The 15,000-nt window shown below is 38.3% G+C and overlaps 4 protein-coding genes across 5 annotated transcripts in view; 2 read left to right on the forward strand and 2 right to left on the reverse strand.

Annotated features, from left to right (window-relative positions):
- The window catches only part of LOC137985067 (uncharacterized), a 12,742-nt gene extending 6,021 nt beyond the window's left edge, over positions 1 to 6,721 (reverse strand). For both annotated transcript variants that reach the window (XM_068832516.1, XM_068832517.1), the window contains exons 1-5: positions 5,915 to 6,721; positions 3,604 to 4,196; positions 2,314 to 2,569; positions 1,858 to 2,056; positions 1,220 to 1,466 (exon numbers count right to left, since the gene is read on the reverse strand). In XM_068832516.1, the coding sequence (XP_068688617.1) occupies positions 1,220 to 1,466; positions 1,858 to 2,056; positions 2,314 to 2,569; positions 3,604 to 4,196; positions 5,915 to 6,669 (2,050 nt within the window). In that variant the 5' untranslated portion in view covers positions 6,670 to 6,721. The remainder of the gene's footprint in view (positions 1 to 1,219; positions 1,467 to 1,857; positions 2,057 to 2,313; positions 2,570 to 3,603; positions 4,197 to 5,914) is intronic.
- Positions 6,722 to 7,178: 457 nt separating this feature from the next.
- Positions 7,179 to 9,120, forward strand: LOC137984363 (death-associated protein 1 homolog). Its single transcript, XM_068831534.1, has 3 exons — positions 7,179 to 7,319; positions 7,431 to 7,539; positions 7,960 to 9,120. The coding sequence occupies exons 1-3, from the start codon at positions 7,262 to 7,264 to the stop codon at positions 8,132 to 8,134; spliced, it is 342 nt and encodes a 113-aa protein (XP_068687635.1). The 5' UTR covers positions 7,179 to 7,261; the 3' UTR covers positions 8,135 to 9,120.
- Positions 9,121 to 10,090: 970 nt separating this feature from the next.
- LOC137984364 (uncharacterized) lies at positions 10,091 to 13,261 on the reverse strand. The gene is made up of 3 exons (XM_068831535.1): positions 13,103 to 13,261; positions 11,904 to 12,116; positions 10,091 to 10,261 (listed from the first exon to the last, which is right to left on the reverse strand). The coding sequence occupies exons 1-3, from the start codon at positions 13,181 to 13,183 to the stop codon at positions 10,235 to 10,237; spliced, it is 321 nt and encodes a 106-aa protein (XP_068687636.1). The 5' UTR covers positions 13,184 to 13,261; the 3' UTR covers positions 10,091 to 10,234.
- A 343-nt stretch (positions 13,262 to 13,604) lies between these two features.
- Positions 13,605 to 15,000, forward strand: part of LOC137984362 (uncharacterized) — a 5,772-nt gene continuing 4,376 nt past the window's right edge. Inside the window, exon 1 of the mRNA XM_068831533.1 lies at positions 13,605 to 14,452. Coding sequence (XP_068687634.1) covers positions 13,732 to 14,452 — 721 coding nt within the window. The 5' untranslated portion in view covers positions 13,605 to 13,731. The remainder of the gene's footprint in view (positions 14,453 to 15,000) is intronic.

The raw sequence follows: 15,000 nt of genomic DNA on the forward strand, positions 1-15,000 counted from the left end.
TAATAGTCCCACTCATTTATTGCTTGGAAATTTTGAGTGAGTTCTGCAAAATAACAGTGATACACAAAACTAAGGGAGCTTATTAGGTGCATGTTTATAATTTGATGGGGACATTTTTCACTGAGTGAGTAACCCACTGTCTCCCGGGGGTTCCCAATTGACAAGTAAAATCATCTGGGGTTAGACAGAGTAAGGGGTGTCAAGGGGTTAAATATACTGCATAAGAGAATACCACGCACCGGTGGCTCAGTTGGTTGTCAATACTAGGATGCCATGGAGTTCAACTCCAGCTGGACCAACATTCAGGGTTTTTAAATAACTGAGGAGAAAGTGCTGACTCTCTAGTCTTTTCAGATAAGGATAATAAACTGTGGGCCCCATCTCACCCTTCAATATCCATATTCCTGTGGGATGTAAAAGAACCCACACACTGTTCGCAAAGAGTAGGGCATGTAATTCCCGGTGTCGTTGTCTGTTCTCTGTGGTGTATCATGGTTGGGAGGGTAAATGCTAGGCCTGATATGATATGATGAAGATATGATGAGGTGAATAGATGATAGCGAATATCCTAAATAGATTTCATCGAATTTTATGTAGGTTAAATTAACTGATACAGTAAGAGAGCATGAAGAAATGAGCTGTTACCACTGACCAAACAATAAAGGATGTTGCACTTTATTATTATCAACTTAAGGCTTTCAACCCTGAAGCAGCTCTCATTAACACATGAAATCACCTGGCATTGAACAAAGTAAAATCTGTGTCAATCTTTGGAGAGGAAGGGTTAACCCATTGACATCCAAACCGGCCAAAACCGGCCAGACTTAGTATTTTACTCTGTCTAACGTCAGACGTTGTTACTCGTAAATGGGGAACCCCTGGGAGTCAATGGGTTAAGCACTCACTGAAAAGCTACATGTATGTCCCCATTAAAGGGGACCCTGATGTCTTTAATCCAGTTTCACCCCTGACCCTCACTGATCAGTAAAATTGCCTGGCATTGGACCAATAAATTACCGGTAAGCCTTTGACTCCCAAACCAGCCTAAACCAGCCATACTTAGCATTTTACTCTGTCTAATGCCAGACGATTTTACTTGTCAATTAGGAACCCCTTGGAGTCAATGAGGTACCAGTAATTACTTTGTCCCTCTCATGAGGGAAATTGGGCTATCAAGTCCTATGAAAATAAACTGATAGACGGCATTGCCTTAACTTACTCGTAGGCAACTTTAAAGGCTTTCCAGAACTAAGGGCGTGATTGACTGCAAACTTCCTCATTACAGGGTCATTTACGACACCACCATCATTAGTATTGTATGTATCCCACCACCAATGCTCCTTATCAGCTATTTCAGAATAAGTGACATTGGTCCTCTGTTCTTGCAGGAGCCTGAACATGCGACGCGTGAAGTAAGGATGAACTGTTCTGTCAGCTGCTCCAATTCGTATCATGACTGGAATACCCTAAACACAATAATTAAAGGCACAACTATGTTTCAAGTCATTTATCATCACAAAAGACTTTTTGAACTCTGTCAAATAATTTTGCTAGATGCCTATTGCTTAAGGTGTTGGTTCACATCTTACTGAATATTAACTGTAAAAATAGGCACGCATTGCGCACGTGTGGTAGTGCAGCAAGACAGCGCTTTATTCCATAACTGTCAACCGAGCTGCATTTTGTTTTCCAGGAGATTCAAGTTGTCTTTGCACAATATGCAGCTCTAATAGTACATGACATTGTTTTGGTACCGTATATCATTGTTACAGTATTGCCATGATAGATGTCTTCGGTAAATAGCCCAAAGAAACCCAGCAATTATTGCCACACTTCCAGGAAAAATGGAGATCTTACATGTAAATTTGAGACATGCTTGTCTGCATCATTTTCTGCTATACATGCTTCCAAAATTGCCTTAACCTCTGGAGGGGTATGACTGGTGCTGATGTCATGACGGAAAAACAAATTTGAATCACCATAATCTTCCTTCTTGATCCAGCCAGCCGCAGATACAAGAGCGAGAGCAAGGTCAGGATAATGTGTGCCAAGGTGCCTGATGGTAGTCAACACACAGTCATTAATTAACTCAATAAATAATATTGTCATATGCTGAGTTGATAGTCATCGATAAAGGTTGGACAAATGATTTTATGTTTTGTTGAGATTTTACTTACTATTTGTGGCATATAAAATGTAAACGTTAAAGGGGAATATGACAAATTATATCTGCTACCCTAACAATAACAAAATATTTTAGTTCAGAGAAACTTGAAAGCCTTGCTCAAACAGTATGAAAAGTAATCTATTTACCAGGCACCATGTCCCCCCATTGAATGCCCAGCAAAGACAACATGGTTTTCATCAGCTTGGGGCCCAATCCAAGGTGACTCTTTTGTGAGCTTGGCTAAGCTCCTCAATGCTGTCATTGCTGTGAGCTCTCCAGGTCCTTCCCAATTATGAGCCCCATGTCTTGTGGGTGCCAAAAGCCAAAGATGTTCCACACCAAACACCCATTTCTTGTCCTCCATTCGCTTGTAACTGTCTGCTTGGTTTTGAGGGGGAACAGCTGTTTAAATAAACGGTGAAACACATGACGTAATGAAACACAATCATCTAACTTCTGAAGACTTATGAGGACATAATTTTTTAGTTTAACCCTTTAGCCCTGAGAGTGAGAATTACAGAGTTCACTCTGTTTAACGCCAGACTATTTTAGTCATTGACAGGGGCCACTTTAAGGGCTGAATTCATTAATTGTTTGACTGCCAAGCCGGCCTGAACTGGCCATACTTAATATCTTACTCTGTCTAACGCCAGACAATATTACTCGTCAATGGGGAACCCTGGGAGTCAATGGGTTTAAGTTACTCCATCCTGACAAGATTGTTGAAATTTTTAAAATTGCCATGGAATTTCCAAAAAAAGAAAATAGAAGTGGTCAATAGACCTCGCGGTTTTGCTTTTAACGGTCAATAAGTTTTGAAGCTGTTTAAAATTTTAAATCTGTTTAATCAAGTCAAGATCCTCGCAAAACTTTATGAATGCAATTTTAGCAATGTGTAGAAAAGCCTGAAAAATTCAGGACTTCAATGGGGTTTGAACCTGTGACCTCGCATTGCCAGTGAGAGGATCTAACTAACTGAGCCATGGAGCCACTGATGTTGGGAACAGGTCATTTGTGGGTTCAAATGTTCCTGTGATGAATAAATTAATGAACGAAATGATTTATGAAATGAAACAGTATTGAACTGCGGATATGAAATCAAGTAAAGCTATGATTGCTAAAATTGCATTGAATTTTCATAACTGCGAGAATCATAACTTTACTTGAATTCATATCTGCAGTTCAATATACTGTAACATTTTATGTAACATTTCATTCATTAAATCTGTTTAAGTAGCCAAGACTGCGGTCTCCTTGGTAGCCGTTTTTTGGGCTGTCACGCAATGCTCCCCCCAAAGAACTTGGTAGGGGCAGCAATGTGTCACGCTCCAATAACGGCTGTGAAAGAGACCACCAAGACTGTCACTGTTAACTGGCAATGGGGTTTTCACAACCCCCAATACCAAATTTTGCAGATGTCTTTTGTTGGTACCTACTTGTTCCATGGAGAGTTAACAAAACTGGGCAGCTGCTAGAGAGACAACCTTTCAATGGAGCAATTGCTGCACCTTGCTGAATTGATCCATCATGGTCAAGGAAAGTAAACAGAAAGGATTCACCAAGTTTTCGGCATCGAAGATTTAATGCCAACTTCTGGTCCTGTCCTTTGCTGGTGCTTATTTTTAAAACAATATTTTCATCATTACAAGCTTTGCCATCATGTTCTTTTTCCTTAGGAATTTTATAATCCAATACCAGTTTGATTGGTCGGACTTGTCCAGGTGCTATCATGAAGGCTTTGTCATCCATGACCATCTGTGCAGTGAACAATGTGTCTGTTGATGATTTCTTTAACGTAGAAACTTTGTTCACTTTCAGCCAATGAGATCCATGTAAATTCATAATTGGAACAGAGATGAATCTTGAGAAAAGCTTTCCATTCACAAGATCAGGGAGAAATGCTGGAGATAGCACTTGAAAAGACTGTTTCGTTTCTATCAGTTTTATATTGCATGAAAACATGAATGGTCCTTTAGATCTGGCATGAAGGTAAAGTGTATGAATTCCCCTGGATAGCTGCACAGAAGACCTATTATATATTTGAAAGGAATGAAGAGCTTTAATGAGTAGTGCAGTAACAGGAACGAGAATTGAGCACAATTGCTGTTTGCCTTAAGATTTTTGTTATTTGTCCAAGCCAGTTGTATTTTTGTGCTCCATTATTCAACATTATGAAGTAGGGCAAATATATTTTTTACATTGTTGCAGTACAAGGGTGTGATAACTGTTAAGCTTGTTGAAATGTCATTTGATTAGTATGCTTTATCTTTATTGACTCACACTTAGAATAAATATTAAATACAAGAAAAATGTTACATGTATATACATTTAAAAACTTAAAATATAAGGATAAAAAGAAATAGCAATTAATTATTATTATTATTTTTTAAATTTTATGTGGAGCCTAGGGTAAAGGAATCGTGAGGTTTTCAAGTTAACCCCTAATACTCTTTTAAATTCATTTTAATAAAAAAGAGAGACAAGGGGAGAAGAACTATAGCATAATTGAGTGAGTTAATAATAATTAAATTTCTATTCAGATTACTTTCAAGTATCGTTCTGACAGCAAATAGCATTTGGTTTCTTTGGAAAAGGAAAATGTATATATATTTTAATATATTTGCATTGGTATGCAGTTTGTCTCACTTAATGCTCTATTTTAGCCATAAAGAAGATACTCCCTCTTTTAAGTAACTGTACAGTTTATCACCATTACTGTTGTTTCAATACAGGAGATTTCAGAACAAAGTTGAATTAATGCCAAATGTTTTCAAGAACGTTTCTGAAAACGTTTGTGGCCTTTTCTCCTGCCCCAACTGTCCCTCCCTGGGTCTTTCCGAGGATGGCACTTAGCTAATGTTTAATTCGTGGGAAAACTGACCGGGAAAACTGAACAGGAAATGATAACTTGACGTCAGTTTGGATCAAGTGGACAAAGATCTATGGACTCGGATCTATATAACGAAGGCCAAACATTTGCTGTGACTCGGGTAAGACAAAGTTTTTTTACCAGTTGTATCATGGCCAACTCCAAATTTTGAATCACACGTAGCATAGGGAATTTTTTTACCAGACAAACTGCAAATTTCTAAAGAATGCTTTTTCAAGGTTGTTTATGTTTACAGCATATTGAAAGCTGCCGCAAGTCTTGAAGATGTTATAAAGATTTTTTTTCTAATTATGCACTTATCAATATGACTCATAACATCTGGACCCAGGGGGTCTACTTCCTATTAATGGGCTAATTGGGATGTGCTGCTAGATGGGATTGCATTTTCACGACTGGATTGACTATAATGGGGTTGAATTTTCAACAGAGTTCCCGACAGAGTTACTAGAATGGGGTCGCAAATTGTCAGGATTTTGGGGTTAAGAAAATTCTGGCTGGTGGGATTTTAAAGTGGAATGATTCGTGGGGAAAAAAAGTTGTTACAGAGAGAACTTTAGCAGTCGCATTACATTCCGTTTTGAAATTACAATTATAAGGCTATATGTAAGGTTTATGCATAAACAGAAAGTGACTAAGTTGGGTCGCTAAAATTATATTTACCCAAAAGAGACTAAGATGGGGTCTATAATTGACCATAAAATAGACTATAAAGGGGAAGGGGTTCTGAGAGGTCAGCGGAACATACCCAGTGAAAATTGACCCAAGTACCCCCTCCCCCCCCCCCCCAGGCATCTGGACTTTCCAAACTTGTTCGTCAGAGTACTTGAAAGTAATATGAAAGACTTTCAAAGACTCACCAAAACTGTTCTCTCCTGTAGACATCTCCTGATATGATAATGTAATCCACATAAACAGTATGCATGCCAAGACATTGCACTGCAACCATAGCATCATCTTCATTGACATAAAAATCCCCCATTGCCCATCCCTGCCATTCAGTGATGCCCATTGACTGTAACGACATCACCAGCTCATTCCAGTTGACTGGTGGTGCAATAGTTAGTTGTTCAGAAGAGCCACGTTGGTTTATTTCCATCCACGTTACCACCCCTGAGGGCATCAACTCTGAATAGTAAAGCACCTTTTTATCCCATCTTTGCCTTGAAACATTTTTCACTCCACCCCACTCCTCCAAAGGATCTCCATCCACCTCAGCCTTCCCAATCACAAATGGTCCAAGAAAATGCCACTTCTTTACAAACTTCGACAATTTTCCTCCACGTTTTATAGCCTCTTTGAAGCAAATGCTTGCAGCTTTCGTTTTACCTTGCAGTTGGAACGATTCTCCCAAAATACTCCACAGAAATGCATCATTTGAAGAATCTAGAGCTTTTGTCAAACAAGCCATCATCTGCTCTTTTGAATTCTTTGCCCGTAATTTCATGATATGTTCCATTTTACTACTCTTGCAAGAAACGTGTGACCATTCTTTTTTTGCCCTCTCTAAAACGTCCGCGATCGAAGATGAACTCTTCGACTTTGTAGACGAGGAAACATTAATTGAAATCAATAAAACATCAACAAATAAAGTGAAAATCCAGGTAACCCACATTTCCAAGGATTATTTACAAGATCAACTAAAGAAGTTCAAATTGAACAGCGGAGGAAACCCTTCGCCTATTGTTTTGAGTCTGGAAACGAGCAACATTTCACTAGGGGTGGGAGAGGGAGTAGCTACATGGAAGGGAGGTCTGAAAAATCTATTTCCATTCACATGGAATAATATTTAAAAAGTCTTTAATTAGAATGAAGAGAGCCCTAATAATTAAAAACTTGCAGTTATTTCTTGATGACAATCGGATTGATTGGTCTTATCATGGGAGTGGAGGGGAGTGGTGTGGGGTGGGGTGAGCGGAGCTTACCAAACTGATATTATTTTTTTATCAAAAAATTGTTTTTCTTTTTCCCTTGTTCAAGCTATCATTTAAAATGAAAGTACTTGCAAAGCATATTTCTTCACAATATGTTGTCATCAATGTTGCCATGTTCTCCGGACTATATTAGATCACGTGTTCTAAATTGACCAAACAAAAGCGTGCTTTTATTCCCTCGTGACTTCGCTCAGCTGGCAATGACCATTTTCACGGTGTGCTCATTACCAGAAGGATAGTAGTTATTCCTCTGAATTTTATCGTTAATTCACAATGTCTTCCCCTCCCAAAAATAAAGATAAAGAATTAAAAGCTGGTCATCCACCAGCAGGTATGTGGAACCCTGAAAGTGGGTTATGCGGGCTTTTACCTGAGTCTGGTTTCAACAGCACGCGACGAGAGCTACTTACAGTACGATAATTTTGTTTTTTCTCTCTTTTAGTAAAAGCAGGAGGAATGAGAATAACTTCCAAACATCATCAATCTCAACATCCAGTCCCTACTCCAGAAGAGAAAGCAGAGGAAGAAGAATTTGCAGAGCCGAAGGAAAAGTAAGTGTGTGATCTGTGAAGATATTGTCGATTCGGATTCTACAACGTGTACACACTGTTTGAAAATGTACATTGTTAACGCAGTGATACGAAACGACTAAGGCGTGTAATTATCACCTGTTATTTGAAAATGTGTATTCTAGTGGTATTTCCTAGTGACTTGATTTGTGAAACACAGGTCAAAGTTTTTCAAGAAAATGTTTGTTTCGCGCGTGCGTGACATCACGTTCGTTCAACCTCAGGACTGCGTGACCGCAAATTGAGTAACACCATCATTACGTCTATGCAGCGAGTTGAGAGAGAGAGGTTGGGGGTAGCTTGAGATGGAAATTGAAGTGCATCCCTTACTTCACCCTTAAGGATCAATGTCTCAAAATGCACTAATTTCCATAAATGCACTCACCACTGTTTATTACCCAGGCCCTCAGATCAGAAGATCATTGTGTCAGGAGTGGTTACCAAGGGTAACGCTGATTTCAAGGCAGAAGCTATTAAAGTGGCTCATGAGAAACCAGTTCCGCAGCATGATAAACGACCCCCAGGTCCTGCCGGGAAGGGGCCAGGAACACACATTCAACAACCAAGAAAGCAATAGAATGTTTTAATCAATTTTTCTGTCAAAGTTCTACAACAAGGTAGTTATGATGTCAGAGCAATTAACTAAAGAATGATATTTTTTTGATGGTATCACTTTGTTGTTTGAGTTGTTGCAACAGCTGGGTTTTTGCTTGAACTGTTTAGCCTGTTTATGATTTTTAATACTACAAAAATTGAATGAAATGTAAGTAATAAAGCGTGCAAAACATACCATCCAAAGAGATGATACAGCGAGATGGTCTGTGTCAGACCAGCTAAGTAAGCAATTATTTAGTCGAGAACCATAGGTCCTTTTTCATGGTTAACTGATGATGTGGAAGTTACTATTGCTTCAGTAATAAAACATCAAATGGTTCATTAGTGACTAGTCCACACTCTGTATTCCCCTCCTGTTCACTGCAGCGAAGTATATCATCACTACAAAAAAGAGGAGTTGAGAGGGCAAGGAACATGTGAAGGCCTGGCTCATCCTTGGTGTAAAAACCTGTGAAACTCATGGATGATGTAACACAAAGGAAAACAAAAGAGAAAAAACATCAAACAATAACCTAACCTAACCACAAGCTAACAAAACAAAGAAAAAGTTTCACAGGCTTTTGCACCGGGGTAAACCTGGAGGCCTAAGCAAATTTTTTTCGATATGTCATCAAATAAAACATTTTGACAAATTTTATATTTGAAGCTACAAATCTAAAAGTGTTATCATTGTAAAATATGCTTGCTTTCACCGAATGAAGATGATAATAAAATGATAATAATACTAATACTAATAATAATAAGAATAATTATTGATTATTATTATTAGTAGTAGTAGTAGTAGTAGTATTGTTATTATTATTTCTATTACAGCATAAGAATTTTACAATTATAACATTTTTATGAACTTTACACCAATAACAGTTCTCTTCCGTTGACTTCTTTCCAAGTAGATATTATGCTGTTCAGATATTATGAACCCAAACAATAAAGCTAAATCTCAAATAATATTATTGGATCCTGCTATGATATTGTTTTGTACTAATTCACTGATTTACTTTGATAAAAATGTAACATGTTTTTGAGTGGGTAAAGTTGCTCATTTTGATCCCATGTTTCCCCTTTTAACCAGCAAATCTTGGATGGTGCAAGTTCTAAATTGCAGTATTGCTGGTCCCTGGCAAGTGGCAACATTTGACCAATGATCCAATGATCCTATGTAGAAAAGTTATTTGTTCATTAATAAAAAGGTTATTTTGGGTTGAATTTTCGCCAATTTTTATTCCTCTAAGAAAAATCCTGTTTTAAGTGGTTGATCGTTTACATAAGTAGTGCTTTGTTTCCTTGCTGTTGTCTTGCATATAGTTCCTAAGGATATAAAGTCACTGTTTATTCTTTTTTGACTGATTTCTATGGAAAGCCATAACTTTCTTCTGTGATTTTTGTTCTTTTTCTCTTGAACTTTTATTTTGATGTTGTGGAGTTTCGTCATGAAGTACTGCAGCAACGTTATGTGGTGAGGTTTTGTCACCATGTTGTGTGAACTGATCATTACATGACAAGATATGATTCTTAAGGGCTACGTTACCATCGTGACGTCTTAAGGTCTGCTTACGACATGGTGTGTTTACATCTTTAGGTGGTAAAGTTCTTTCATTATGTGGTTATCATGTGACTTGACTTGGACTCGGCATTTATGACATGTGGTTTATCTGTCATGTTATGGTGACTTAACATCCAGTGTCAAGCATTATCATCCAGGCTTTACACAGCCAAAACAACCACTTGAGCCAGTTTTAAGAGCAGACCCAGTGCCTGCTCAAAAACAAACCTGGCAGTGGGATCAGAAATCACACCACACAATTTGACAACAGTCCTTAAAAAAACTCCAGCTTGGACATCTTTTAGAGAAAAACATCAAAGTTCAAGTTAAGGCCTAACGCTATGGCTTTCCATTAAAAAAGAGCAAGATTATTTTTAAGACCGGATGCATATCAAATCTGACCCAATGGTATAATTTTTTAATTCTAAATATTTTGACCACTTGTTCTGTTGGTAAAACACACAACATCATCGCTGCTTGTCAATATCTTCCTGGTTTCTTATGTAGAAAGTCCTAATCTCACCACTGCATGAAGTAATCTGTTGACTAAAATAGCAAAACACCATGACAAACAAACCAACTGACATGAACAGCAACAGCAATTTAGTAATTTTGTCATATAAAGCAAGCACCCATTAAACTTGAGGAGAACAAGCATAAAATAAATGATGTATCATGACACGCCATGAAAGGCCACGAAACAAGGCATTACCCATTCCACTTTCCTCAATGGCTGGATACTAAGTGGGCTCAAACTGCACACCTTCATGTTCACTCTGGTCTGTTTGGGCTCATTTAACCACAACTTATTCTTGTCATCCTAATCAGCCTATTAAAGTGCTACTATGATCAATGAATCATTTCCTTTTTTTTCTTGAGATTTTGAAAGCGTGTTCGCGTAACACCTTACTGGCAAAATTCGGAGCTTTGATTTTTATCCAAAGGCTGTTTATTTTGAGTGTAAGTTTTGGATTTCATGGTCCACCATTACTCATGTTTGAAACTGACCGATTTGGACCTCAGATGGTTGGATCTTGGGAAAAGTGATGTCAATTACTCACTAGCTTAAAATTTCAGGGTGTAAACGCAACTTATTATATATGTAAACACGATTTTAAAAATCTGAAAGCCCAAAACTCCTGTGCTGCATATTAATTCAGCCGCGTACACACGCATTGCTTTCTTAAACTGTTGAGTCTTTGACATCATTTTCTCAGCTCTCTCAAGGTTTTTAAGTTAGTAATGGCGGGCCAATAAATGAGAAATTCCAGTTAAAATAAACAGGTGCCTTTTTAAAATCAGAACTCATAACTTGGGGTCTCTTAGTGTTTGGTTAACATCTTTTTGAAATCCAAAGAAAAAGAAGAAGAATTGTTTTTTTGGTCGTAGTAGCACTTTAAGGTTTAAGGAGTGAGATTTATAGATTTTACTCTGTCTAAAGCCAGACGATTTTACTCATCAGTGGGGAAGGGGGGGGGGGGGGGAGGGTTGCCTCAGGAGTTATCTTAACACCAGATGATTTTACTTGTCAGTGGGAAACTAAGTGGGTGAAAGGGGTAAAAACATCTTTGTCCACTGAAAAATTACCATTATGTCCCCTTCAGTCGTTTGTTTCTTACTCTGTCTAATGTCAGACAATTTTATTCATCAATGGGGAACCCCATAAAAGCAAAACAGTTAAGATAAAGAACAATAAGTTCACCAAATTTGAGTTTAATATTCACCACTTTCAATGCACAGATTGTTGTGTTAGTGCATATATCTGGCAACCAAAAAGGTGCAAAAACTCTCGTTTCTCCCCATCTTCTTGGAGTCAAATTGGACTTGCTAATTACCTCTATGTTAACCAATCAGAATGTTCATCCGAACTAACTCTTGTGGTATATAATATGATAGCATTACAGTTAGGTCAATCTGTGCATTACTAAACAAACCATTTTTTGTGTATAGAGTAAGATAATATATGTTTTTATTTGGTTTTAGCTTATGAAAAAAACATTTAACTTTACATCTAGGGACTGATTCTATAGTGCAAACGTGTTTATTTTGCCATATGTTAAAGCTAATTGCTATGTTGATTTAGTAATGTTCTTGTTACATGTTATGGACTCCATACATCAATAATTGTAGCATGGCCATACTGTTTAAGTATTCTCATTTTTATGGAGTCAATAATAAACTAACTTACTGTAAATCTCTTTCGGTTTCTTGCTCTGCTTTCTTTCATAATGGCCTCTAAGTATGGATCCGTGATGACAACTTCTCTTCTCCTAGGATCAGCAGTACAAGAACTGCGAACAGCTAAATTCCCACTCCGTGAATGACTAGCAGGCTGAGATGTATTGTGTACAATCCGTGAGCTAGAACTGGAATTCCTCTTATCTTGAGAGGTGCTAGATTTCTGTCAAAAGTACATTGTCACTTTAAACATATCTGCAAGGCTGTGTTTAGACTCCGTGCCTGTGTGTGACCGTCCCTGGTTCTCAAACACAGGCGCAAGTCCCAACAAAGACCAACAAACCGTTTTAATGGTGCCTGGAAAATATTAGTGCTTTTGGAATTTGGATTTTGGTCAAACTAAGTTTTTGTCAATTCCCTGGCAATTCCCTTCCCTCAGTAGGGGCCATGGAGCTCATTTGTAAGTAGGGAGGCTACGTCTTAGTATATGTAAGATTAGTGTAAATTACTTGAAAAAAATGTGAGAAGAGTGGGGGGGGGGGGGGGGGGCTAGCCCCTCCCTCTCCATGGCCAATTTTTAGAGGCTCCTTAAAGAGGGAAATTTGGTTCCACTGAACAAAATTAAGGAATTGTGGGGCACCAAAGGTCTCCAAGGCTGAAATGGGCTTAAGAGGCGACCATTTTGGCTCCAACGATGAGAGTGACAACTGGGTAAACTGTTCATGGCAGGCGTTTATGTAAGCCGTGGTGCTTATTACATTGGAAGGAAAAGTACACGAATAATTTTCTCACAGGAGCCAACTCTAAAATCAGCTATTTCATTCAAAATTTTTCCAGTAAGCTATGATTGGGTCCACATGATAAAAATCCCGCCAAACAACTTCCTTAATTTACTTTGCTTTCAACAGCGCATTAATGATACATGGTATAACCCATTATATTTACTTAATTCGATCGACCTCTGTATATAAACATGCTGCTTGTCAGATAATTTTTTTATCAAAATGTGGGCTAAAGAGACAAATATTTGTACAAAAACTAGAGATAATGGCTCTAACTTTTGATTGCTTCATTTCACTTCGCGTTTTCGAACCTAGTGTAAAAGATTTGAGTAGGTTTTTGATTAAGAGGGTATGTATCATTAATCTCCTAATGAATCAGTTCACATTCATGCATTGTTTAAATGTCTGATCTGATCATTGAACTCACCAACCGCGAAAAATCAGCCGCTGTTGCTCGCTTATCGACGATCATTTGTTTTCTTAACCCTTCATGATGTAGCTGAGACATGGTACAAGAGCTTTAAAAGGTTGGTTACCGAACTTCAACAAAAATGTGTCTTGCGCAAGACGCAGTTCCACTCATGTGACGTACGATCTGGAAGAATGCGCGTACAAAAATCACGCAAAATTTTGTTTTGATTTCTCACGAAATCTTTCCTCTATGAACGAAAAGAACGTTTTTAAACGATTATGGGAATAAACAGAGCTAAATTTTAGCCTGGGTTTTCACCAATCGCTTGGATCCATAATCTAAAATAAAGTTCTGTCCTTGATTTCCTCAAAAAGTCACGCGACCACAAGCGCTGTGAAGTCACGCACCACCCACAACTACAACAACTATGTAAATTTTTTCACTTTGACCTGGCATAAAAGGCTCAAAATTTACATTTTTGGGGGAGGGGCTGTTTTTCTGGGCTTCGCCCTGCAATTGGCTCCTTTGTTTGTGTTTCTGAGATTTTTGCCTCCAGTGGGTGTCAGAAAAGTAATCAGCCATCCCCTAGCAATTGCCGTCCGCATTACTGCAGTGAACTCAAACTTTTCTTTGCTGGAAGAAAAATGGCCCAACCAGTCGATTCGACTCGTAAAGAAGTCCTTGCTGATGTCGAAGAACAGATTCTCGCCGCTTGTGATCTGTTACAGCATCAGGTGGCCAAACTTCGTGACGAACAGGACGCGATCGACACTATCTCAAAGAAATTCGAAGGCATGGATTTTTCGTCCGCGGTTAAACTGAACGTTGGTGGTAATCACTTTACGACAACTGTTCAAACTCTGACCAAGGATCCAAACTCCATGCTGGCGGCAATGTTTTCCGGAAGATTTGAACTGAAACCATCGAAAGATGGCACATTCTTTATAGATCGAGACGGAACTTATTTCCGCTTTGTACTCAACTTCCTTCGCGATGGAAAATTATCCTTGCCAGAGGGTGCCACTTTCCTCGCAGAAATCGCGGCCGAGGCTGAGTTTTACCAGATTCAAGGAATTATGGATGAGTTGGATCATCCTGCTGAGGCAAAAGAACGATCTAACGTGTTAAGCGAATCAACCGCACTACCATTCGAGGAATCTGATATTTTAAATGCGGAACACCGACAAGCGTTGAATGATATGCTCCCATACAGCAGCGGCCAATGGCGTCTTCTTTTCAAGGCCTCTCGAGATGGATTCAAAGCAAAGGATTTTCACTCCAAATGCGATGGAAAGGGGCCCACCGTCACAGTCGTAAAAAGTGGCAGTTTCATATTTGGTGGATTCACAGCGCAGCCCTGGTCAGGTTCGTATGCAAACTTTTAAGTTAAGTTTTTATCATTGAAATGATAATAATTTATAATGATTATGATGAAAATGATAATTGATCACGATGAGTTTAAGGAAAATGGAGGAAACGTTACTCAACTCTTGTACATGGGCAATTTTGACACTATATACTAAGGTCAAGAAGGAGTTTGATTCACTGATCCCGAAAGTGAGAAAATGCAGGTCACAAATTGTGGCCCATTATCTTGGAGTCTTCTCTGTGTGAGCTGTGCTTTCATTTAGTACTGTAGTAATGTAGCCTGCGAACAGCGAGGTATTTCCGGCCTTCGTTCGTTCGCAGGCTAGTAGTGATAATGATTAGTAGAATGATGACCGATAATAATAATAATAATAATAATAATAATAATAATAATAATAATAATAAGTTAATGATAATGAGTTAATAATAATAATAATAATAATAATAATAATAATAATAATAGCTGCAAAGCTGCAAAAGACCAGGATAAGACAGAGAAGTATGCCCCCTTGCGGCTGGAACTAAAACAACAATTCAAAGGATAC

The sequence above is a fragment of the Montipora foliosa genome, chromosome 14, assembly GCF_036669935.1.
Source record: "Montipora foliosa isolate CH-2021 chromosome 14, ASM3666993v2, whole genome shotgun sequence".
Taxonomy (NCBI): Eukaryota; Metazoa; Cnidaria; class Anthozoa; order Scleractinia; family Acroporidae; genus Montipora; species Montipora foliosa.